A 25,469-nucleotide genomic window follows, 5' to 3' on the forward strand; every position below is an offset into this window, starting at 1 on the left:
GTAAGGTTACTGGGGGTAAGAAGATGAAGAGTGGAGTAAAAGGAAAACTGTTCGCTGACAGGTGCATGCTTTGGGAACCTGTCCTCGCAAGACCTTTGGAAGAACCTTGTCAATGCAGCTGAGATTTTGATGTCTTCTCATGTTGTCAGTGCATAGGAAAGAGTGGCCCTGATTTGTGAGGTCCTGCCAATAGATGCAATAATAGAGTTATAACATGTCCCTGTAGTTTTAGATCAAGATTCTGTTTTGAGTTATCATCTTTGATATATGATATATCATCTGCTTGGACTTCAGGGTTTCTCAACTATTACGATGCTTGCTCAGAAGGATTAAGAGCAGCCAGTCCTCTACTAAAATTTGGAGGGCCTGGGGATTCCTTCCACCCCTTACCCAAGTCACCCATATGCTGGAGTCTTCTGTGTCATTGCTACAATGGAACCAACTTCTTCACAGGGGAGACTGGTGTAAGGCTGGACTACATCTCTCTCCATAAGAAGGTCAGTCGAAGATTTCAGTTTAAGGCTATTTTTTTAATTGTTTCAGTCCATGTTCCATTTTATTCTGATTTACGAAGTTGATTTCCAAGTGAGTGTCCAGCCTATAGCAGGAAGCATGGCTGCCTATTCTAACAAAACTTTGAAGATGTTCAGTTGCAAGACTTTAACTCAAAGCAAATTTGCCTTTGCCTAGTTCCCAGGGGGAAATGACGACTCTACCTCTTTTCCATTTTATATTCTAGGAGGAGGTCATGTAAACAGCACATGCTGTAATGGATTAGTTAAAAATGCTAATACTGTCTGGCCCACAGCTCCTCAGGACTCCAGGAACATGTTTTCAGAATATGTTTTTGTCTTTATGTTATGTCTGTGTGTTTACTACTGTTCACTCACTTTCACTAAGCAAATACAAAATATTGTTGCAGGGAGGTGGGAGTTCTCTTTACATCTTGCAACAAGAAGTAGAAGCGGTTGAACAAATTCAGAAGCTGTTTCCAAATTTTGCTTCTGTTGCCATATACAATGATGAAGCAGATCCACTGGTTGGATGGTCCATTCCACAACTGTGGCGAGCTGATGTGACCTATGCAGCGATGGTTGCAAAGGTAACTGAGTTCATTAGTAGTCTTGTCACAGTGAGGTTTCCTGATGCGTTAATGCAGTTGCAAAAGTAGATTTACAGTCAATTTTTAAACATCTACTCAGAGTAATAAATCCAACACAAGGAGAACTCCCTATTGATACAGCTGGGGTTTCCCTGAATAGTCTGTTTTCAGTAGCTTTATTTAGTTTGTGTTAGTTTTCTTCATCTTCCCTTCACAAAAAAACACAACTGAGAACTAGCCTTCCATGTGTTGGAAAATATATTGTATACAGCCCCCCGGTTAGATCCACCTGATAAGACTATACCCACACATCCTCTCTCCATGTAATACTACTGTTATCATCTCACTACTGCTAGCATCACCTCACTTATGTGAGACATTTCCCAGCTCCTTCACAAGTTTACCTCAGCAAAAGACATCAGGTATAATTAAGAAGTCCCTTGAGACCATTCTTTGGTTTTGGAAAATGACTGTACATGTCGTCTTATTAATGACTGCTAGTAATTACTGCTGTTGATCAAAAAAGCAGAAGGAGAAAAGAATGCTCAGCATTCCTGCCCCTGCAGGAATTGCAGCCTGGCCTCAGAGCAAGCTCAGGTCTTGCCCCTGCATAGCAATAGTTCCCACTGCAAGCCTTTGCTTTGTGAGCCACTACCTTACGCAGCATCCAGAGTCCAAGCGCTCCTGTGCAGAGTAGTAATTCCCAAACCTGGGACCAGGTATGTCACCTGGAAACAAGATACGTCTTATCAGCTGCTCCTGTGGAGACAAAGGCTCTCGCCTCCTTTAGGCTGTGTACAGAGGCAGTTTTCTCCAAAGTAACAAGTCACTGACTGCATTGCAGGGAGTTTGTGAGAGCAAACAACAGTGTTTATAATGACATGGTGATAGGAAGGGAGGAAAAAAGGCACATCCAACAGAAAATTAACACTTGGGTGGATAGGAGATGGAGCCCTGTGTTGCTTCAGGGACACAATTATGAGACCTTTTCAGTTGTCAGCCTTCTGAAGTTCTGTTTGATTCTGATACTTAGGCACAATCTAGTAAACAGCTTGGGAGCTCTGACATTTTGCAGGAAAGCAGCACAGCAACCAGTGAAATACTGGGAGAAGTAATGCCATGTTAGCGCCAAGTGGGTAAAACGACTCACTGAGGAACAGAATCCAGGAACAGCTCCCAGACACTCATATGAATTAAAAGAACTTGGAGAACATCATCTGAATGTACAACAGTGTTTGTGATGGTGACTGTTGCCAATGGGATGCTGAAGATCATTGGCTAAATTAGTTACCTCTAGTTGTGGACCTTACTTGTCCTAGGAGTTGAGAAGCACATCTGTCTTCCTCATTGATGGATACGAAGTAACTCCAGAATTGGAAAACCATTTAGGCTTAATTCAGATAGTAAATTCAGATTACTAACTTAATACTCAAGTCAGAGGAGCATCATTTGTAGTACTGTAGCCAAGGAAATATAATTTATGCAGAGCACTAGTAATAGCTATTTCAGAGACTTTTTACTGGCAAAAAGTATTTATTTTGCAAAAAGTATGCAGATACTTCAGATTTTGCAATGGTTAATGTATCACCTAAAGAATAGTTTCTCCAAGAGTTGTGAGGAACAGTTTAGTTCTTCAAACTTTTCTAAGTGTCAAAGTGACAGCTCTTTTCATATGCTGTAAAAATTTTTAAAAAACACAGACATTGTATGTTTTTTGGATTTTCTCTAGCATGAAGTTCCATCTTCTCTATGACTTTGCAGGTAATCATCCAGCATCAAAACCTACTCATTTCCAAAGCCAACAACACCATCAACTACACACTGCTGAGTAATGACAATGCCTTCTTGAGCTACTACCCTCATTACTTCACACAGCGGACTCTGACAGCACGTTTTCAGATGAACAATACAAAGCCACCTCACGTCCAGATGGTGCGGAAACCAGTGCTGACTGTCATGGGCTTGCTGGCACTGCTAGGTATAGTAACCTCTGGTTAAAGAGCACATCAATAACCTCTTCTGCCTAGAAGCTTCCTGCCTAAGAGAGATTATTCTAGCCATCTCACTGATAAAAGCAGGATTTCTCCTACCCTCTGTTTACCAGCTGTGTTAAGAGAACGAAACTTCATTTCCTCTGAGAACTTAATAGCTCAGGAGATGTTCCTGACACTCTTTTATCCTTTTGATTTAGTTTACTGCTTTGTTCATACCCTCTGTATATGAGCCATTCCTTTTTTGCTGACTGGTAACTTCCTTCTTGTGCCATCACATCAGGCTGCAGATGTCTTTAAGAAATCCCCACAGCTTGAAGACCATGCAGCACACTAAAGGAAGATCCTAATTCACTGTTACATACTTAGATGTGGCTAGCTGAACTGCTCAGCATAAGAGCTACTGTAGTATGTGCATGCATGCTCTGCTGTCGTAAAATAAGCCTGACTGAATACTTTACCTAGCAAAATAAGCTAGAACATAGCTCAACGTATAGATCCCCATGTTTTGACCTTTCCTGTATCAGAAGCTGATACAGGACTGACTAGCAGTGATGCTTACAGAGTTGTCACATTTTTTAAAGGAGAAAAGCAGATTTTTGCAGAAGTGAACAGCAGTGAAGGTGAAAGCACTCAAAACAGCACAATTGGTGTCCTGGCATCTGTGCACACCCCAAGTGAGATGCAACCCTCAGACAGTTGGCAAGCTACTCTACTGATGTATTCAAGTGAGGATAACAGGACTTCATCGAATATCAGCACCATCACAGTGAATGCCACCCACTTCCCCAAACTTAGAGGTAAACAAATACCATGTAGGCAGCTCACATAATTGATCTTTAGGATAGAACATCTGCTGAAACACTACTGCCAAGTTGCCTTTCATTGCAAGAGTGAGCTTCGTTTGCTAACTTTCTCTCTCATCTTTTGGGCACTCCCAGATTTTCTCAGATATGATGGTGCTCTTCTAGGAAAGTTTCTTTCCTAATGCCTGCACTTTCACCCTGCCTTTAATAGCAACTGCAAGTGCTATATTTTTGGAAAGCTACTAATCTCAGTGTCTTTGGCTGGATATTGCCAGGCAACAATTCACTTACTGGGATGACTCCAAGCCAACCAACAAGACCACATGATTACACAGTTTTTGCAGTTGTCCAACTAATGAGTGCAGCACGTGTGCAAAAAATAAGAGGGTTTCAATTCTGGTTATGGCAGTAACAGCTTGAAATGTAAACTTGGCAAATATAAATTGTAGAGCCTTGTAAGAGGGCTAGCCTCGTGATTTTCCAGTGAATGCCAGGCTCCAAAGTGCTGAAATTACTTTCGAGAAGTAGACTTAAACACCTTCTGCTGAAGTTATTTTTGTTAATCTTTAAATCCAAGTAAAGAGTTTACTCTTTCATTTGTGTTCCTTAAGAGCTGGTGTATGTGACATATTACCTGGATAACAACCAAACCAATCCCTACCTGAAGTGGAAAAAGCTAGGAAGCCCTGACTTTCCTTCTCTGGAACAGTTCCAGCAACTAAGGGATGCTGAGGTATGACCCTGTGTTTGCTTGAAGTGTTGTGTGGGTGAAGTGCTGGTGAATTGATTAACTACAGTTAAAGAGACAAGAAATCAGCTCAAGTAGTTGAAATTTCCGTAGCCCACAGTCATGCACATCTCGTATACGAAAGAAAATGCACTTGCAGTCACACAGAGAAAATGCGGCTGATACATACTGCTTTTATGTTATACAAGAGACTAAATGTAGATGACCAACTTCTTTGCCTCTGGCCTACCCTTAACCAAGGAGGCAGAGTTCCTCCAGAGTAAGTTCCACCTTCCCTCTCAAACTTCAATAAGCTTTGAGCCCGTTTCTGTTCTCTCTCCCCAAATAAGTCACATGGCCCTGTGTATATTACAGAAGGACCAGGTTGCTGCATTAGAGACTTGAAATGAACCCCTCTCAATAACAGAAATCAAACAGCTGCCTGAAGTGGAAACTACCCAGTGCAAGTTCGGAAGACACCTGGCATCTCTCAGGGGCTCACAGGGAGGTCTGCAGTTTCCCCTCATCCTCACCAGTTCTGAATGCACTCCAGCAGGTACTGAGGAGTAAGTCCCCTCTGAGGACTCCTTTCCTCCCTGCTGAAAAAAGCCATGCCCATATTACTTAGTGTATGTGAGAATATGTGAGCAGTCTGTTACTTTAGCTCCCTCTCCTGTAGTTTCCCTATGCATTCAAACCCACAGGTTAAAATAAAGGAGGCCACCTTTATCCCCTTTGGGGGCCCATAGACAGTAATTGCCATCTGACATTGGTGTACAGTACTAGGTCTTATTTTCCCAGTCACCATAACCCATTATTGCTAAGGCCCGTGGGATTCTATAGGAGCCATCCAATCTTCCTTCAACGGAGCAGCAGAAAGGTTTTAGATATTCTTGGCCATCTGCTGAAACCTCATCCTCAGAAGCCAGCTGAGTGGCTGTTGCAGCAATAGCTTTCACTGCATGCTGGGAATCCATAGCTAAGAGACAGGGATGTCATTTGTAAAGACCACTACCCTGAAAGACATCCTTGGGAACTTACTAAAAGTGATAGATCGTGCCTAAAATGCATTTGTGATCAAAAGGGCATTTGTGATCAACCCGGTTTTGTGAGATGGACAAACACTCTGTTTCCTGAAGAGCTGGAAAACAGGTGAGAGAGAAAAGTCTCCCAGCTTGAAAAACTTTGATGCTGTAAGTCACATACCAGCACCAACTCTATTGGAAATTTACAGTCCCAGAGTAAATACATGGTCACTTTACACTGATGTAATAGTTGGCCTTTAGGTGCTGTAATGAAAGGTTAGCCACAACACTTCTCTTTGGCTCCACAGGACCCAGTGGCAACAGGCCCATTCCCATTTCCTGAAGGTGGTATCCTGACACTGAAGCAAGACTTTCCTGTTCCCTCAGTCTTTCTCATCCACATCTGTGCAAGACCCAGATCTGTTCCTGATCAAGTATGTGTTGTATTCTACTGTCAGACTCAGCAAATTAGAAACTGCTTCTTGCTTTAAGTCACACTAAGAAGAGCTGGACTAGCATTTGGGTCTATTATTTGTTTAAAGTAAGACTTAGTAAACAAACACTTCTCTCTGATTAGAAGTCTTTCCAGGGCACAATTCAAGATAAAGCATTCCACAGCAAGTGATGGGAGCCACCATTGAGATAAATGCAAGTTTAAGTTAAAATAATAATGCCGTACTGGAAAGTGCAGTATCTTTTTTAAAATCACAACATGTGCTACCAGGCTTGACAACAGCTCTCCAGTTAATAATTGATAAGTAAAAATAAAATGGAATCATGGCTGTTGTAGATTAGACATCTATATCTGATCATTCAGTCCCACCCATGTTCATAGTGGTGCCCAGAGCCTCTGAAGGTCCTCTGCAAGGTTGACAGGTTGGAGACATAGGCTACAAAGCCACAGAGCCAGGAATTTTGTTTTTTTCCTCAGTCTCAATGGAAAAAGTCAAATAATTAGGAATGATGAGCACAGAAATCTGACCTGCCTGATTGTTTTGTACAGTTTTCTTATATGGATATGTGTCTTTGGACAGGTGACTGGTGTTCGTTTGATCCCTCTCACAAAGGGGCAGGTCATTGTGTTGTGGGACGATGGCTGTGTAAATACAAAGTAAGTAGCTTTTAAAGTAAAATGGATATAGCCGAGTTACCAGCACATTACTTCCTAAGTTGCCACCAGTCCTACAAAGTTCACAAATTAATGACTACTTGCCCCTTGAGAGGTGCTACACTGCATTTGTCTGACAAAATGAACTGTAGGACCTACATGCAGTAACTATGGAGAGCAACCCTGGCTAATCTGCCATCTGAGCAAGGGAACCTGCTTGTTGCTCACCAGCATCCAATGGCATTTTTGAGGGACTTGCCTTCAGCATAGCAGACAGGAAGATCCGTGATAAAAGTTCTATTAGCAGCAGGTGCCTAAGTGGGATCTTGCAAGTCCTCGTAAGAGATGTGAGCTGGAAGAGAAAAAACTCAGTTCCTTGCTCCAGCAAGCTGTACTAGACTGGAAACCCTCTGGAGGTGAACTGTCAGAGGCAATCCAAGGTACATCCAGACTTCCTCTGGAAGCACTGACTTAGCTCCTTTCCAAGCCAGTCTCTGTAAACTCTTCAGCCTTGATAGCCCTGGTATGGGAGTAAAAGATGCTTAACAGTTTGTGGTGCTGCAAGTACCCAATATAGCAAGTCAGTCTTGGTGTTCTGTGGGCTGTTGGAGCCATGGTTCTTCCTAGTACTGACAATTCATTCCATCTCACATTTGGTAGAAATGAGTCAGCTGAATATTTCTTATTTTTTTGTTTTCTGTGTTGAAATGGCCCTGAGATTAGGATTTGATTGCTCATCACATTATCAGTTGTATTTACTGAGCTGTCTGGTTTTCTTTTCTAGATGTATAAAGACGTTTGAAGTGGAGTTCTCACCAGATGGAAAAGCATACCAGCGGATTAACGCCAAAGACACAATATTCACTCTCTGGGTCTACAGTCCAGGTAAGGCAGGAAGACACATATTATTTAATCTGTCTTGTTAATAGTGCGACTCATGAGTGTGTGAAACATCGTTTAGTAACTATTGAAGGTATGTAGCTTGCTAGTGACGTTCAATCACAAATAAGAGTATGTCCCTTCCTTTAGCACCACATTCTCAGTGAAAGCCTTATTCTCAAGCCCAAGCACTAATTGACAAATAGTTATGAGGACATTATTAGGAGTATTGTCATGTGTAAATTCCTGTCACAGAACCCAAAGTCACTCAACTGCGAGCCTGGCAAGCTCCCTGAGAGGCAAGGCAGCACTTCTGTCTCTATTTGTAGCTGGTGTAGAAGCATGCAAAAATGAGGAAAAAAAAATTGCTCCACGTGACCAGACCTTGGTATTGTGCCCTTGATAGTAGACTCACAGCAAGGCAAGTCTGAGTTTTGGTCTCAGTCCCACAGATATTGGCCACGCCTTTGCCTAAATTTGTACAGTGCTCTTTGGGTAGGGCATTAGGAGCAAACTGCCTCGATAACACTTGTTCTGTACCACAGAGTCCTGAGGTGTTAGATTGCCTTACAGATATGGCATCAACACACAAATAAGTAGAAGGTCACGTCCACCTTTCACGGAGGGGTTGACTGTCTTATATTTGTCATGTTCTGACCTGCTGCAGGGGAAGATCACAGTTCTGCTCTCATTGTGGCCACCTGTCCCTGTTCCGTTTTATGCCTTTGCAATCTTAAGCTATTCAGATTCTCCCTTGTAAGAACAGAAGAGGTCCTCTAGGGCAGTTTGTTCTGGCTGACTAAACACCTAGCCAAGGAGAGACACATTCCTTTGCTGTTTCCTAGAACTTCCTCTGCTAGTCAGGCTAACCCTGACTAGCTGCCTAAGTTTTAGATGGCAGCGAGTTTCATCTTTGTCAACAGGAAAAGCTTCTCCCAGAGCCTGTGGTCATTTGTCCTCAAATACAGCCTAGGTGCAATAGAAATATACCTAGATCAAAAAAAAAGCTGAAAGAGGTAGTGATGTTTTCTTTGGGGTTTTTTTGTTGTTATTGTTTTGGGGGCTTTTTTCACCAAATATAGTCGAATAAGCAATGTCACTATCCAGCAAGTATTACTAGATTACTAGTAAGCACTGATCAGAGCTGTGTAAAACAGCTAGATAGACCTTGCCTCAAAGTGATGGTAATAAAGACCAGTTCAGAGAGATTTTTGCCAGAAACACAAGTTCATCTTAGCCTGAGAAAGGCTTAGCATCATCAGTGGGTGCATAATAAAGTTCAGAGCTATTATCGCAATGTAAAGGCTACACAGGTAAGCCAAGGTGCAAATCATGGCTAAGGCAAATCTCTGAAATTAGGATTCATTATCATCTAGTGGTGCATATCTGGGGAACCTATCATATTTAATTGTTTGTTTCAAAAACAAAAAAGAAAGGACTGCTTGAAAAAATCTCACATCCCAGCAGCCTTTATTGCTAAGTACTTGCTTCTCACTCATTATTTCTAGCATTCTTTTTCTTCTAGGAAGAAAAAATGAAATACTAAATCGTACGTAAAAATCAAGTAAATAGATGAGAAAAAAACATTTATATTGCTTGTGAGGTTAAATACTCTGCTAGTGAAGGCTCTTCCAACTGGATCAAGAATGAAAATGAGCGAGAGCCACAGATCAACTCATACCTTTGGAGCAAGTGATGCTGCTTCCTGAGTTGAGCAGAGGATTTTCAGTCAGCCTGCATGCTTCTTGTTCTCCTTCTTTGTTGATCCTGTCCCCACATAACCTGTTCCAAAGGCACAATTCAGGCAGAAAAGTAAGTCAGAAAAAAGGAAATTACTAGTTGTGGGTTGCAGAAGATGCCACAGCTTTCTTCCAAAGGGACTGCTGTTCTGCAGTCTGTACTACTTCTGTAGCTGTACTTAGCAAATCCTAATGAGGAGAGAGGAGGTCCGTGGTGTAACAAAGAAAAAGAGCCAGTACTTGGCCATGAAGAAATCTAGACAGGCACAGACACACTTACATAGGGTGCAGAACTGATTTCACAACTTCCCCAGCCCGTTCCACAAACCTACATTTTATAGGAGTAGTGCCTGCTCCTCATCCTCCAAGCACCACAGGTGTCAGCCTTTCACAGTGACCATTTCTAACCTTTTCATTTGCAGGAAGCTCTGTATCCGGCTTTTACAGAGTGCGTGCCATTGACTACTGGGGGAAAGCAGGCCTGTCCTCTGTTCCTGTGGAGTATGTTGAAGCTTTCAAGTGACTCTGAAGAGTGGTGCCTGGCTTGGTGTCTGAGTGGTGTATACTCCCTGCAAATGACAACTCCCCAGAAAAATAAACTCCTCCCAAGCTGAGGAGGGAGTATCAAAAGGACCTGATGAAGCAAGTTAGGAATGCAAGTTAGAAGCAACTGCCCCTCTTAACTCTTCAGAGCTCAAAAGGCAGCATTATCAAACAGCCGCAGCTGACAACCCAACTGGTACAATTCTAAGATGCAGCCATAAGACTGTGATTCAGCTTGGTAACTAGGACATATGGGATAAATATTTATTATTCCCTCTTTTACACTGAGCTAATGGCCAGGACAACTTACAGAGGTCCCAAACTGTGGTAGGAAAAGGACCATCACCTCACACTATGAGTGAGGATGGCAGCAAAGGCACAACGAGGACCTGTCTGAGAGTGAACTGCCTGCCGCAACTGCCAGGCTGTCTTGACATAATAGTTTGATGGAAAAGCGCACAGCAACCACACACGTACAGATTGTTAAGTGAGGGATTCCTGATTCCCTGCTGGTTAGTCACACATGCTCCAGCGGGTTATTTCAGAGACTTGCCGTATCTTCAGATGTATGAGGTTCTTCACCTTCTCACAGAGGAGTTTCTACCCAGCGCTATCTGCATTTGCGGCTGTTATTTGGATGCCAGAGCTATTCCCCTCACACAGGCAGAGGGAGGGGTAGCAGCTCATCCTCAAAGACTAAGAAGGCGTAGGAAGCTCTATCCTCCAACTTCCCTGCCTTTTCTGCTTTCTGCTTTTGCCCATGTTACCTGTTTGCACTGTGACCGTAAGCTGCTGCCTGTTTGGGGTGGAGGCTCTAACCCTGAAACCCCTTCTTTCTCTCCATTGCTGTCACCCAGCCTGGCCTTCTGCAAACCTTACAGCTAAGGTCTCTCCCCAACATGCCTCCCCTCTCAGACTGTAAGTGACCTGAGGCTTGGCTTTGGGTGACCGGGAGAAAGCTGAAATGCTGATTAGAGCCTTTTGTGTTTTCATATTACAGGAGAGCACACTCTTGAATGTAACAGAGCTGCTACTGACAACCAGTTAGGAAATTAACCAAGAACAGTTTGAGCTTCTGTGCTTTGCAAAGCATGAGCACAAGCTTGTGATAGCCACAGATCATGGGCTACAGAACACCTCTGGCTGTCCTTGCAGCTGCCAAACACTTTATGTAACAGCAAAGTTCCCTGAAATTGCAGGGGTGTTTTTTTACTCTCCCCTTTTCACAATTGGCACAGTTTGAACTGTGCCTTTAAAATGCTTGTAGAGGGAAGGATAATGCCAGTGAAAACAGCTGGAGTGTTTTCCATAAGAGGAGCAACTTTGTCACACAAACAAATCCCCTACTGCTCTTTCTGCTGACATCAGCCACCTCACCAACATAACAACAAAGACTGCATATTTGATGAAACATTCAGGTCTCAGACAGAAAAAAACAAGTTTGCACAGTAGGAGAGAGCTGAGCTACCTCAAATGGCCTCACTTTCACAGCACAGAAAAGAAACATACACAAAAAGTTGGTATGTATGAGATGAGACCTTGTATTGCCTCACCTTCTGGTTACTTGCCCATTTGCTTAAGCTGAAAGTTAGCCTTAAAAGATTAATTTTGTCGCAGAATTCGTAAGAAATATTTCTTGCCTCACATAAGTTTGAATAAGGAGCGCTTGTCACATCCTAATCTGCCAATTCCTTGCCCATAAAGGCTTGTGCAGAACAGGAAAGGACCATTGGAGCCTACTTAATTGATAACTTTCTCAGTTTCAAAAAAGTTAGTGAGAAGTTCTGCTTGGATGGAGATAGTAAATATACATTTCAAAGTTATTATAATGTGAAGAATTCTATGTGAAGAGTCAGAATATGCAGTTAAATAAAATCTAACAGTTAAGACATATTGTTTTGCCAATATGAAGTTGAACCACAGAAAAAATTACTTTTAGAAATATTAAGGTATAGGTCCTTTAGAGATTTCAGTGTGTCTGAAGCAGGCGAAGATACAGGAGCTTGAGAGGACAGTTTACCCTGTTAGGATGTCCTATCTGAGTAGCTTTCTGCTTTAAAATTTTCGCACACTGGCAATCACAATATCGCAGTCTTTATCAAATGAAGGACCATGCACTAGTTATGGGTGTTTGGAAGAAAAAATGAAGCAGCTCTTGTGAAGTGTATTAATCTTGCTGTGCAGGAATGAAGTAGAAAATATATAAGTGTGCAGATCATGAAAAATAGAAGATCAAAAATCATTGCCCTGCTTTATTTAGCAGACAAACTTAATTTATACAGAATCACAGAATCATTAAGATTGGAAAAGACCTCTAAGATCATCAAGTCCAACCGTCAACCCAACACCATCATGCCCCCTAAACCATGTCCCGAAGTGCCACGTCCACACGTGTTTTGAATACTTCCAGTGATGGTGACTCCACCACCTCCCTGGGCAGCCTGTTCCAAAAAAAAAACCTCACAAGACAAGTGAGGTCAGTAATAGCATATGTAAGGCAAATGATGCAGAGCTGGTGGGTCCTGGTGGAATGCTTAGCTTTTGCAAAGGTGCAGAACAGAGAATGGCTATTCACTTACTCTTTCACCGTATTGAAGTCTGTCCCTATGGCAAGTGATTTCCTTTAGGGGAAGTTATTATCTTTTAGAAAATTTTAGGCTGGGAGTTCTGCTGGCCCAGGATTTCTGCTTCACAGCAGTGACAGACTTGAGGTGTGCAGCTGCCTCTTTGAAGTGGTTTGTAATTCTCATGCTTACCTTTTTTGTCGTGTTAAAAAGCAAAGTAAGAGTGCTGTTTTCTCTAAATCAAAGCCACAAAAAAGCATAAATTTTATTTGCAAGGGCAGAGCTTAACACGTTGTAGATGCAAATAAAATCCAGTTTCTTAGGGTCAAGTCTAACCAATTCAAAAATCTGTCACTAGGTCCCTCTTTTAGGACTTTTAAATCAGATATTATCCAAAGTATGGGAGGCAGTGCTTTTTCAGGTATTTTCCTGGTAGTGGCAAATATGCATGGAAAGCAGAGCTGGCTAAAAATGGTGCACTGTCTGTTCAGAAACCAGTTTTGAATATTCAGGAAGATTTTTTTGTTCTTTGCTGCTTTGGTATAAACTTAATCCTTTAAGAAATGAGCAAGTCTAAACAATTGCAGCAGAGAAGAGAATTTGATATTTCCAGGCTTGAATTTATTTCCAACAAAGTACAGAAGTTTTGGGCTGCCCTTATCCTTTTATAATTTAATGTCTACAGAAAAATGTTATTTAGTACTTGAAACTTGGGTTTTCTGTAACCATCTGTCACTGTTTCTGTCTGCTAGGGCTTCCAGAATTGCATGTTTAATTCTACCATCTCCTCCGTTACCAGGCAGTGATCAGCCCTCCCGAAAAGTTTCAGTTTTCAGAAGTGCCAGACAGCATAGCGCTAAGTGGGAGTAGCAGGTGCTTAGTAGTTCTGTAGCATCAGAATCACAGCAAGACTGCAGACCACTCAGGTATGTCTCTTGCTGTCCATAAATCCAAATAGGAAAAATCTAACCACAACTGCAAGGTGGCATTGTTTGCCTGCTCTTCAAGCAAACCCTTCTGAGACTTTGTACCAGTTTTACAACTGTTTGTTAAAATGAATGCTAGAGAAAAACCTTTCAAAGGAGTGTTTTATATTGTCTAATTGCGTCTGTACTGTTGTCATCATGGTATCATTTGTTACCATCCTCTGTGCTACCCAAGAAAACAGTTTTTAATCTTCGCATGAACCCTGTAAAAACAGGATCTGATCATTGTGTTCTGGAAACTGCTCAGAAGTCTTGTGTAAACAACTTGCTATTGGGAAGTAAAGCCTGTTCTCTAGTTGTAAAAGACAGCTTGATAAGTGCAAGTTCCAACATTACTTAAAAATGAAGCGTGAAGGGAATGTGACCATAAGAAATTTCAAGGCTGAAGTAGGAACTTAAATGTGTAGATTGCCTCAGTTGCCACAGCCCACAGAAAACTGGTCTAACACAACATGATATCGTAGCGTCAGATCTCAGGACTTGCAGTGTCCTTGCTGGGAGGAGGTTCACTGGCCTGTGAAGGGCAATATCCTTGCAGGGTTCCTCCTGCTGTTGCACAGTCGTAGCCTTTCTGCCAGCACTAAAGGACCTTCTGAGGACAAAACAACACTCCTTTTCATTTGTAAACATCTTTTTCTTTTGTCTTGGTAGTGGAAAGTTTGTGCAGGACAGAAATGACCTGGGACCTATACACACACTTAAAACGAGGAGTAATAGACTGGTTCTTATCATCCAGCTCAAACAGCAGACAGAAGTGTGTCTGCCTCTAGACATACCCTAGATGTTTTATGTTGAACTCAATGGAATAACAAGAGAAGTGTAAATCAGATGAGAATACACTCATAGCTGCCTGCCCTACCCAACCTTGTTCACATTTCCTGCAGTCAATGGAGAGAAATGGGTATGAGCTAACTCCCATCTGCTTATTAACTCACCAGATCATATGATGAGGGCCTGCATGCGGTCCTGATGGGAACATGTTCCCCTAGTTCCTTCAAGAACAAGACAGATTCCTGGGACATGTATAACTTCATGGTGTATTCTCCCAGAATCACCACTATGCTCCTACAAACCTGGAGGCACAACCTTGTGTGGCTGAGGAGGGATTTCACTGCCTAACTCCTCTGGACAGACTATACCAAGCACAATAAGGATACACTTGTTCCTGTATATAGATCCTTCTTGCTAGAACTCTCATCTGCTCTGGTCATACAGTTACTATAACCATTAAAAATCCCACTTCTCTAGGACTGGTATTATTGGTCTGAATGTCCTTCAGCTAAGGGTTAGTATTGTCTAATCACTTGTGATACAAGTCCAAAGTTCACGGATCTCCACCCCAATACTTCCTCATGGGAAGGGGGACAAATGGTGAATATTCAGTCAATGCCCTGACCTTGCACTTGGTCTAGCACAAAAGGCTGGTATTTTTTCAAAACTCAGTAATCTCTGTGTGATTTTTTGTTTGCATTGCCTGCTGCTGCTGTTCCATTTCTGTCCTTTAGGTGGTAATTCACCATCTTGTTCCCCATCAAGGTAGCTTTCCCTAGACCAGAAGAGCAAGGAACACCTTCATTCAATGCGGGCTGAGAGCCTTAGGAGTCCTGCCTGGAAATCCTGGGAAATGGAGGCTTGAGAAACTTCCCTGTGCATCCCTGGGATAATGTTTCTGGCCTTGGAGAGGATTCTTTAGTCAGTGTTTTTTATGTTCCTTCCAACAGGTGCAGTAGATAATCATTGGATACTGTAGATAAGATTGTGCAGGCATCTTGCAGAAACTGTTTTATAGTGTAGTGCTCTGAAGGCCTTCACTCAATAGCAACCTTGTGCCATATACATTTTGAAAACCTCAGGACACGGGACTGTTCAGCTTGGTCTTCCCTCTATTCTTTGTAAAAATGACTGTGTTGCTGACAAACTGCAGGGTTCAGCAGGGTGCTGGGGGTATTCTGGCATGGTAGTTTTATTCGTAGAAAACAACAAAGTGAGTGTGATTTTACTAAGAGCCATGGAAACCATATGTCAGAAATGCTCCCTTTTTCTACATGGAGTTGTCTAGATACTATTCGTTTGGTTCCCACTATGAAATTCTTGGCCACAAAACCTATTGGTTCTATGTCTTTCAGTTCTATATCTCTCAGATACTGGAGGTTGGATTATAAGGCAGTGGGGAGTAAATTACTGCTTATGCCATTGGAAATGCAAGTAACTGCTGATTTAAAGCAATCCCCCAGTGTTATTGAAAGGAACATCTGCTTGATTGCATTTGTAATTCAGAGGCTAGTTAGAAATACTCTGTGCAGACGTTTAAGTAAGACGTACCAGAAATAACCATAAGATATTAACAGGCAGCAAGGATCACACTATCAGCCTCATCTCAGACCTGTTGTTCAAGAGTATTTCTTATTTCTTCAGAATTTAAATAGAAAATGTTGGTGGGAAAGGTACATTGTGTGTGCCAGGGCCCTGCAGGGACCCACAAGACTTTGTTGCTTTGTGCAGCCTCACCTGGGACCTCGATATATACCTTGCCCATGGTTCACAAACCCTCTTCAGCTCAGCCCAGGCCCATGCCCCCTTGGGAGCCTTGCTGCAGGTAACTCTGCCTCTGACCACCTCTCCAGTCCTGTTTCTGGCGGGAGCCACCTCGAAGGCATGTTAGTGCCCTGCCTTGTGCCTTGCTGTCCTCGCGCGCTGGCTGGATTTCCCAGGTGGACCCCACACCTGCCCTGTTACCGTGCATTTGTCTGATGTTCAGCACTGTCAGGGGACCTGTCCCTGTCACCACCCCTGCCCTGCTCCCCCTGCTTGGTGCTGGGGAGGACACTGCCCTGCCTGTGCTGGGGCTACCCTTAGCTGCCGTCTCACCTCCCCTCGGCCAGCAGCCCCGCTCTTCTGGCTCCCCAACAGGACAGCAGGTAATGAAAAGCAGTTCCAGAGGTGTTTTTTTTAAAAACATTTATTGACAAATGCTACATTAGTTATCCCCTTGAAAATTCACATATCAGTACTGTATTGCACAGTTTACAAAAACCCAAACATCTTCATGTGTTTTTCAGGAAAAACACGCTAGTCCATACTATGATTTTCTTTTTTTATTAGCTGAGTGGCAACTTCAAGACCAAGAGGTCTGGTTTCTGTGCTTAAGGGTAGGATCAAAGTGTACTTTTTAGCAGGCCCCTGGAAAGAAAGAAAAGTAAACTTTAGTCCTTGTAAGTAAATTTGCAAAGTGCTTTAACAGCCTTTTAGCCTTCAGTGAAGCCGTGGCTACAGCCTTCCTGGGGTACTTCTGAATCACAGGACAAGATTAGGATGGGCAGGTGAGAAAGCTGCTGTTTGCATTGCTGTGTGTCTGGTGGCACAGCACTTGTGCAGCCTTTGCTAGTCCCAGCTAGCCGTAAGTTTCTAGCTTACGTGAGCACCTAGGCACGGGCCCACAAACCAACTACCCTCCCTCCGCTACATGCGATGCGGGGGGCATGGGGCAGGGACGCCCACAGCAGTCCCATAACCTTGGATGATGCCAGCACCTGCTCTGTAGCGGAGGACTGGCTCGCACAACGCTGTGCCATTCAGAAGGTTTTAACTGCTGTTTCGTGCCCAGAAGTGCAGAACACATGTGTTACTGTGGCAATCCCCCAGTCCTTGTCCTCAGGCCTGGCTTAGTAAAGCGCTAGTCTCCAGGCAAGGCAGTGTCCGTGTGAAGGGTGTGGGCACTGAGCTGCCAACAAAGAGGAATTTTCACCTCCAGCATAGCTCTAAAAAATTATCTCCCTCTCTCATGGATAGCATATAAGTTAGAAGATCAGCTTCTGTGCCTCCAGAAAAATGTTCTCTCAAAATGGGCTTTAGACATGCTCTGTTGGCATGTGTGTGGTGCAACTGATGACTCCCATGGCCAGCAGACAAGAGTCAGAAGTGCTGCTCAGAGCCCCTCGTCTCTGCCACTCAGGCTGCCCAGGACACAAATCATGGTGGAGCTGAGAAGAGTGAGGGTGCTCCTTCCTGGAGGCAGCTTCTCCTCCTCTCCTGGAGGACAGTGCACAGACTTAAGGCGAGATGCTGTTATCCAGGTGGCCAAGACAAGCATTTCCAAGTGCAGAAACACCAGGTTGTTACACCCATCCCCATCCTACCTATTGGAGGAACAAAGCTGATCTTCCTTTGGTAGTGTGCCAGTTTCAGCACACAGGATTGCAAAGGGCAAACTTCAGGCTGCAGAACCACTCTGTAACAGGCTCTCTCCCTTGCATGCACTTCCCTTTGCGGCTGTTTTCTTATCAGATATAACATTAAAAAAAAGTTGCTGAAAGAGTACAACTTATTTTGCTACAGTTCTGTCACATTTACAGCAAATGTGATCCCCTACGCTACTTGTGGAGTAGCCGTTTCAGCGAGTTTGCTAAGTAGCCTGAAGTACCTGACTGAAGCACGGGCTGGAACTGGCCAGACATGCAGATTTCTTCCTGCTTCTGACGCACAATGCGCTGAATGGCTGGGGGGAGGCCACGGGGGTTGCGTGAGAAGATCAGGGAGTAACCATCATCACAGGAGCCGTCCTCCTTTAGACTGCGGCAGGCATAGGTAATGGCATAGTTATCATAGTCGGTGTCAATCACCCAGTAGTTGTCCCCTGAAACACCAGAATGCACGTGTTTGTCACGGTGGGCAAAACAGAGCAGGGGTGGACCTAGTCCACCTAGTCCACCTCTCTGCAGGGAGACACCTTACTTCACATGACAAGGATTCAGCACTTCCCAAAGGATCTGAAGTCACATCCTATATCCATCTTCTCTCTACACCATGAAGTGAAGAATGGGGACAAGCACAGGGCATCTTGAGACTATGCTGTTCCCCATGATGCTCAGTGCATTTTCACTTTTTGTTTCATAGGCCAGAAGTATTAGGAGATCTAGGACTTTCCAGGTTTTCAATGACAAAAAATGGCTTTACGTTTCTCGCTTAAGCAGGGGGTGCAGGGCATACAGATTAAATTGTGGCCATACAGATTACATTTCCTATACAAGAAGCCTCAGCAAAAACATGCTTCATTTTCCAGCCTTGCTCAGCTAAGTGCATTTTGGTGTGCCGTATCTGCCAGTGCTAACCGAATGTACTTCTTTCTTAAGCATTAGCAGGCCAAGTCCTGCCCAACTTCCTCAGCTGGAGTCCCACAGCTACGGGAGACTTGGGCACAAAGTATGGGGTGTGCAGGGTGCATAAATGCGGTTCAGCATGAGCAGTTTCTGCAAGGGGGACTTCAGCTGACAACTCCATTTTGTTGAGTCCAGCTGTGTCTGTCAGAGGAGAACTGTGCCTTGCTGCTGGAGTGCAGATGTGGGTCCACATGTCACCCCCCATTAAAGACGACGGACACTCAGCACCTTTATAATGCCCACTGCAGGGCCCAGGAAATATTGCTTCCCTATGTTCAGCACTCCATTTGGCTGCACCAAATCTATGCATGTGGCCCACTGCCTCTAAGCTGCATCTTCCCTGTTAATACATGTGGTGTACAGGTGGGGTCTCTGGGGAGCATCTGGATCCTGCCCCTTCTGTGGAGATAAAAAGCACTGCTTGGATAAAGCATCCCCCAAAAAAGGATGCTTTGTCTCCACTTGGAGCAATCTGAGCTCAACTGTTTTTCCTGTTCATATACTGAAACACACAAATCCGCTATTGAACAGCACTGGGGGGCTGGAGAAGCTCACTCACCACCGCTGGAGAGGTAGCTGGCCAGGCCCTGGTAGGTCATGTACATTTTTGCTGGAGTGGTTGGGTCAGGCACTGTGTACTGAGCAGCCATGTCAGCACAGATCACCCAGAACCTGCAACGAGATCCACAAGACTGAAGGTAAAACCCTGCGGCATGTGAGCTTCAAATGGGTGTCCCTCACTCAGGAGTTGGGCAAGAACCGGGCTGTGGTTCAGCACAACTGCCTCAGGCGTGGGTATGGCCTTTAAGTGAAGTGAAGGCCATAAGTGAAAAGTCACTGTTTGTCATTAAGTAATGCAAATCTGTGACACCCCCCCATCACTGACAGTGCATTGCTGCTGTTTGGTCCCCCCTTCTACTGTGCAACTATGCGGTGGCTGGGGCAGTGTCCTGACCCTCCTTCAGCTCAGCAGGCTTCTTACCACCTGTTTCTGTACAAGCAGGCAGCCACCAAGCAAAATGACGGATGTAATTTCTTTGCTCCCTGATAGCAGTTTGCAGAGTGAGATGACCTGCATTTGGGCTCATTTTGGCTCATTTGCTCTGTCCCTGGGCAGAGGCAGGGAGTTGGCTCTTGTCTCTCTAGCCCTTCCTAGCTCTGTTGGCACAGGGATGTCTGTTACAAGCACAGAAATAATTACAGTCACTTTGCTGTCCAAGCTAGTTAAAGGCCTTCACACAGGCTGTGGGAACCCTGTAGGTGCCTGAACAGCCTATTCATCGTCCATTTCTTCTAATGCCCTTCTCTGGTTGGCATCTGTTTGCTTTGAATACCACCTGTGTCTTAGTACAGTTTGTCAAGCATTACCTGGATTTGTCAAGCATTGTCAAGCAATAATGTCAAGTATTACAAGCATTTGTGAAACTGTGGAAGGTCTTCATTCCATTCCTTGCTCAGGCTGCGCTTCCCCTTTACCCTGCCATTGCAGAAATAAATTCCCGGCAGCCTTGAGAAGCCCACTTGGTTTCTGAAGAATCCTTTCAGGAATCTTCCCAGCCACACTGTATGGCATGCCTGCAAAGCTTTGTTTGTCCCATCCCAAAATACCTTGGAGTGCTGTGCTGTTAAGACTTGTAAGGTTCATAGCCACTTGCTCTATTATTGATGAAGTTAGACAGTTTTTGGTGGTTAATGCACAACACAACTAGTGCTAGCCTACTGGAAGCCCCAGATTTTCTTTTCTAACACCCACAAAACTATTTAATCCCTTTACATGCTGTAATTCCTTAGATTAACCATGACCAACAGGCAAAACTCTTAAGCTTCTTTCCATCCATCCATTCAGGCATCGCAGTGGCATCCAAGAGTTTACCATGTGTTTTCCTCGGAAGACCAACCAACTCTATATTCAAAGATCTGTGAAAGTAATGCTCACTAACACTCTTCCTCTGAACCTCTCAGTGAAATGAGAGCTGTCCTGCCCTCACAGCCCAACAGGCTTCACTAGCTTCTCTCATTTACCTAACCACCCCATCATTCAAGATTCTACTTTATAATTGACTTCATGCAGTAGTTTTGTGGTGGACCCAGACCAAAGCCAGGATGAGAAGTTACCTAGGAGTCAAAAGTGCCTAACTTCTGGCTTCTAATATGTTACCTTGATTGAGCTTCCCTTTTTGATGAAGAAAACCTGGTTGTGTTGTGTGCTCAGGATAGATCACCACCCATGTCCCCCTCCTCTAGTACCTCATAGCAGCAGCTGGAGCTGAAAGCCAAGAGAACTCACCCAAAAAGCTTCACTCGGCCTTTGGAAGACGCTGTCATTGTGCCATCTTCCTCCACGGTATATTCAGCAGAGATATTGTCCTGAAGGAAAAGGCCTTCTGGATCCTTCTTGGCCAGGGCATACCATTTCCCTGCATACTAACATGGAAGACTATTAATATCTGAGTTAACCACCATGGCAAGATTAGCACAAAAGCATTTTTGTAAACATAGTGCCCTTCTAACTACCTATTGCCTGGTCTATGGAGGAAGTCTGAGTTTGGGTGCACATGTATTACACAGGTCCTGCTACGCCATCTGATGATACAGGGAGGAGCGGGTTGAGCAGCTCTGCACTTCTGTGTGCATGTACTAGTCATGTGAGACGTTCTTGTCACAGTGACCCCACACTGAAAGCTTCTCCCATCCCAAGATGCCTGCTGGGAGTCAGGCTAGTTCTTCCCTGTTCCCATTAAGGCCCCTGCTTTTCCATGGAAGATGCTATCAACGAAATCAAATTGCAGCCACAAAAACCTTAGCAAGCTGGCCGGAGGGGCTGTTGTGACTGCTGGGGGACAGAGTTGGTCTTAGAGATCAAGCCGGTGGCAAGGGTCTACCCAGTGAAGCAGAAAGCAATGCCTCTGTGCACTGTGAAGGGGAAAGCATGTGTTGGGGAGACTAGCAACAGGGGGAAATGAAATGAGATTAAGGGGAAGAAAATTTCAAGGAAAAAATGGGTCCTCGAAGATGTACTAGAAATGTTTATTTCTAGTAAAATGAAAACAAGATCTAAACAGGTGGTTGACAGACAGGAAGGCCCTCAAAAGTTAACATTATTAGAAATATTGAGGAAAGCAGAACTTAGCTTTGTTGAACTTGATTCTTCAGTGAAGCAAATGAGATCTGTTTGGCAAGTTACATGCTTAAGCCTGAAACAGTCTGTAGTTCCCAAATACAGGATCCTGAGAAGAACTTTGACTTTTTAAAACTGGGATGTTCCCAAAGCTCATGTTCCCCAGACATGGGTTTGGTTCCAGCAAAGCCAGCCTTGTATAGAGGAAGTGTTGGCCTCACCCCAGCTGTAGCTGGAAGTGATATTTGCTGAGGGGAAATTGAAACAGGTACTGGCATACCTGTCTGGACCTTTCCAACACCAAATTAGCCCTAATTTCCCCCTCAGAGGCAGGCAGATTAAATGCTGTGTTTCAACAAGAGTCAGTCTGTAGTCAGGATACCCAGCTAGATACATTTTCAGTTTGCTATGAATCCCAAGAATGGCTGGTGGTGGATGCAAGTCCTCCAGGGCATGTGTTTGGGCTTTCTCTCCGATGGGCATCTGAATTGTTTCATTCACACCACCACTCAAAGCTGAGACCACTCAAAGCTGAGATCTGTACCGAGCTTCAAGCTAACAGAAGATGATATCTAACAGAATAACATCCCTGACTTTCAAGGCTGGTTTTACCCTAGTACTTAGAAGGTTAAACAGCAGTGAGAAAAGCAAACTACAGGAGCAGCATCTGAGAAACAGCATATGAAAGAAGTTAACTTCTTCGTGAGGAACCCCTTTAGATTAACGCAAACCATAACCTGGAAAAACAGTTTATATATGAAGCTTCTTCACATATACTGTCGAAGTAACCATAATTACCCTTTTTGGATCAAAATTGTCTTTCACAGAGAAAGACTCCACTGCACAGGTCTGAGCTAGGCTATATTCAACAGTGGAGAAGATCGAGGCCAGGAAAACATACTGTGAGTATTTCATTCTGCAAGACAAAAGCAAATGTGGAGTTTTATTGCATGCAGTAGATGTGAGTAGCTAGTGCTGTGCCTACAGATACATTCCCCTCATTTTAAAACTAGCTTCTTTCCATGCTGATTAGATTCCTTCACTGAGAAACCCCTGGGTCATTGTGGTGCCAAAATCCATCAAAAACTGAGCATCAATGGCAATTACTTTGCAAGAATATTTTGCTTGCATGTATTGCAGTTCATGACATTTTTACATCATAAATCAAGCCAGACTCTGGATAAGATTGGTAAGAATTGTAAAAATTTAAATTTTTTAAAATTTTTGTTTTCACAAGAATGATGTTCTGATGAGCTCTGGTAAAGTACTGTAGGTTGTAAGCATGTTGTTTCTACTTCTTTCATGGTGAGTGTCCATTTTGCTTTCAAACCAGCAAAGCTGTGTTCTTCATGACCAGTTCTCATCACCAAAACAGGCTCTTCCTAGCTGCCTACTCTAATGACAAAATACGTCAGTATTGTCTGCTCTCAGACCATTCCCTCTACAAACATGACAAATAATACTCAATTTCTAGAGGCTTGATCTGCCACTGCAGCACAGCCATAAGGTGGCCATGACTTTATTTGTCTCCTCAGGTATCCCAGCTCATCCATACCCCAGCATATTTCTTTCTCATGCTTTAAGAAGAGAGCACCTGCACATACATTCTTGCTGAGTATTTGACCCTGAATACATGTTCATGCCAAGGTGAAATACATTTACCTGAAACTTGCCTGCAGCACCCAAGCTGATCTACCAATCCAGGACTTCCAAACACCCAAGCAACTACTCTGTTCTCAGCTGCTGAAGAGAGACCTACCTGTTGGGGTAGAGTTGTTGGAGATCCCTGAGACTACTCTGCTTCAGTCTTTGGGCTGCAGTCAGCTGGAGAGTTTTGTGTCAATTGCCCTCCAGCTGCCTTTAAATAATGAATCTGCAAAGTCACTAATTGGTTATTTTTGCTCGTGTGCCTGAATAAAACGCTTAATCTTGGATAATCCATTATGTAAAAACCAACTGTAATCCTCACACTGGTAGGTCTGACTGCTATACTAATACAAACACAGCTTTTACATAATGGAAAAAGCTGCCTAGAAAGCTAATAAGTCTGCTGATGTGATCGTACCACACCTTTGTCTCACTGAAGTCTTTCTGCTTCTAACACGTGTTAGGAGAATAAGCACAGAGCTTTAACCAGGGAAACTCATGGACTGTACGTACTCGTCTGCATAGGCACGTGTTCATATTTGACAACTTGCATGGGGTAGATGTATAATTAACTCTTCCAATATCTGCATCATCTAATTAAGGTGATCCTTGCAAGACTAGAAAGATGTTATGCCTTATCTACTGGGGGAGAAAAAAAAGAGATTTTGCTTTCATGTTCACATCAAAATCTTGGAGTCCCCAGTTTTCCTGTGCACTGAAACGTCTTTATACACCTTCTTGTCAGCTCATCTTGTCAGTATTTCCAGTTACGTAACTATAGCTGTCTCCTTCCCCAAATGTTCTTCCTAGAAGACTTCCATGGGGATACAATAAAGCAAAAAAGATGAGAGGGCAGAAATGGCTAGAAAAACATTTTTGGTAGCAAACTGTGCCTGCCATTCTCACAGGTTCCCCAAGTGTCCAAAGAATTTCCCCAACTGCAAAGGCTGCCCATGTACTCTGTCTACCCAGGCTCACCTGGGAGATTTTAAAGACTTCAGACACTTGTCTAGGAGTTGCCAGAACTAGCAGTTACTTCTCCCACGGGCTGCTGGCTGCTGGGGACCCTGGGACATACGCATTAGGAATGGCTCTAGAGTTCCTACGGGGTAAACCCAGGGAGTTCTGAACCTCCTAGTACTGATCCAACAATCTGGACATTCAGAGTAAGGCTAAACCCTTCTGGACGTGTTTGTTGACTTGCTGCAGAAATCACTTACAGCTGCTTGCCCAGGAATTCCTGAACAGAAGCACGCAATCTTGCCCTGTAGCTAGTGTGGCTTTCCAGGCAACTTGTTTAGGGTTGCCCATTGTCTGGGAAAGACAGTCCTTGCTTACTGCCAGAGGAAGCTTTGATTTGGCGTCTGTGCAGCTTCCACTTACAATTTAGAGGGAGGCAATGATACTGGGCCTGCGCATGACTTGTGGAGGGACTGTTCACACTATCTGCGTGGCTTCAAAGGCAACCTGGCCAAGTTCACAGGGGAGTGACCTGCTGGTAACTGGAACAGGAAGGTGAGAGCACCCATCCCAGGCCGGAGGTAACCCGGAGCAAGTGCCACAGCATGCCCCTGCTCCGCCTGATGGCTGGGTGCAGCTTCCATTCCCTCCCCAGCCATGGTGGAGCCATGCCATCACACACCATGCTCTTGGCTCTGTGTGTGGGGCAAGTGAAGCACTTGGGGGCTGGCCAGTGTTATGCACAATGGTGCCTTCTTCTCCCTGGGCATTTTGGCTGGGTTTATCCAGGGACACCAAAACCCGGAGGTGTGGGGAGACGGCACGCACCCCGCTGCTGCGACAAGGTACCGGCTGCTTTGTGTCATGGGCAATGTGGATCTACCTCGTCCTGCCTGGACCCCTCGGCCTGATATTCTAGAAAGATGCCAAACAACCATTTGCTGAACTAATCCTTCAGCTACAGCTGTCTGCTCACCATATGTACCGTGCTCCAGGGATGAGCAGCGTCCCTGAAAGGATTGCACAGGGCTGGCAGCCTCCAGCACCAACTGTGAAGATAACCTGCTCTGTTAATTCAGGCACAACTCGTTACCTATGGCCTTATGCACACACTGTGC

The 25,469-nt window shown here is 44.1% G+C and overlaps 2 protein-coding genes across 2 annotated transcripts in view; one reads left to right on the top strand and one right to left on the bottom strand.

Moving 5' to 3' along the window:
* The window catches only part of IDUA (alpha-L-iduronidase), a gene marked incomplete at both ends in the record, with an annotated part of 45,171 nt that extends 35,271 nt beyond the window's left edge, over nucleotides 1–9,900 (top strand). Inside the window, 9 exons of the mRNA XM_082013707.1 lie at nucleotides 295–497; nucleotides 923–1,102; nucleotides 2,864–3,080; nucleotides 3,678–3,893; nucleotides 4,511–4,632; nucleotides 5,960–6,085; nucleotides 6,686–6,762; nucleotides 7,544–7,644; nucleotides 9,800–9,900. Of these exons, the coding sequence (XP_081869833.1) occupies nucleotides 295–497; nucleotides 923–1,102; nucleotides 2,864–3,080; nucleotides 3,678–3,893; nucleotides 4,511–4,632; nucleotides 5,960–6,085; nucleotides 6,686–6,762; nucleotides 7,544–7,644; nucleotides 9,800–9,900 (1,343 nt within the window). The remainder of the gene's footprint in view (nucleotides 1–294; nucleotides 498–922; nucleotides 1,103–2,863; nucleotides 3,081–3,677; nucleotides 3,894–4,510; nucleotides 4,633–5,959; nucleotides 6,086–6,685; nucleotides 6,763–7,543; nucleotides 7,645–9,799) is intronic.
* A 7,940-nt stretch (nucleotides 9,901–17,840) lies between these two features.
* LOC309415711 (purpurin) lies at nucleotides 17,841–22,659 on the bottom strand (the record flags this gene model as incomplete). The annotated part of the gene is made up of 4 exons (XM_082013314.1): nucleotides 17,841–18,103; nucleotides 19,186–19,298; nucleotides 20,914–21,050; nucleotides 22,543–22,659. The coding sequence occupies 4 exons, from the start codon at nucleotides 22,657–22,659 to the stop codon at nucleotides 17,841–17,843; spliced, it is 630 nt and encodes a 209-aa protein (XP_081869440.1).
* Nucleotides 22,660–25,469: the final 2,810 nt, after the last annotated feature.

Source organism: Phaethon aethereus (assembly GCF_964289735.1).
Source record: "Phaethon aethereus genome assembly, chromosome: Z".
NCBI lineage: Eukaryota > Metazoa > Chordata > Aves > Phaethontiformes > Phaethontidae > Phaethon > Phaethon aethereus.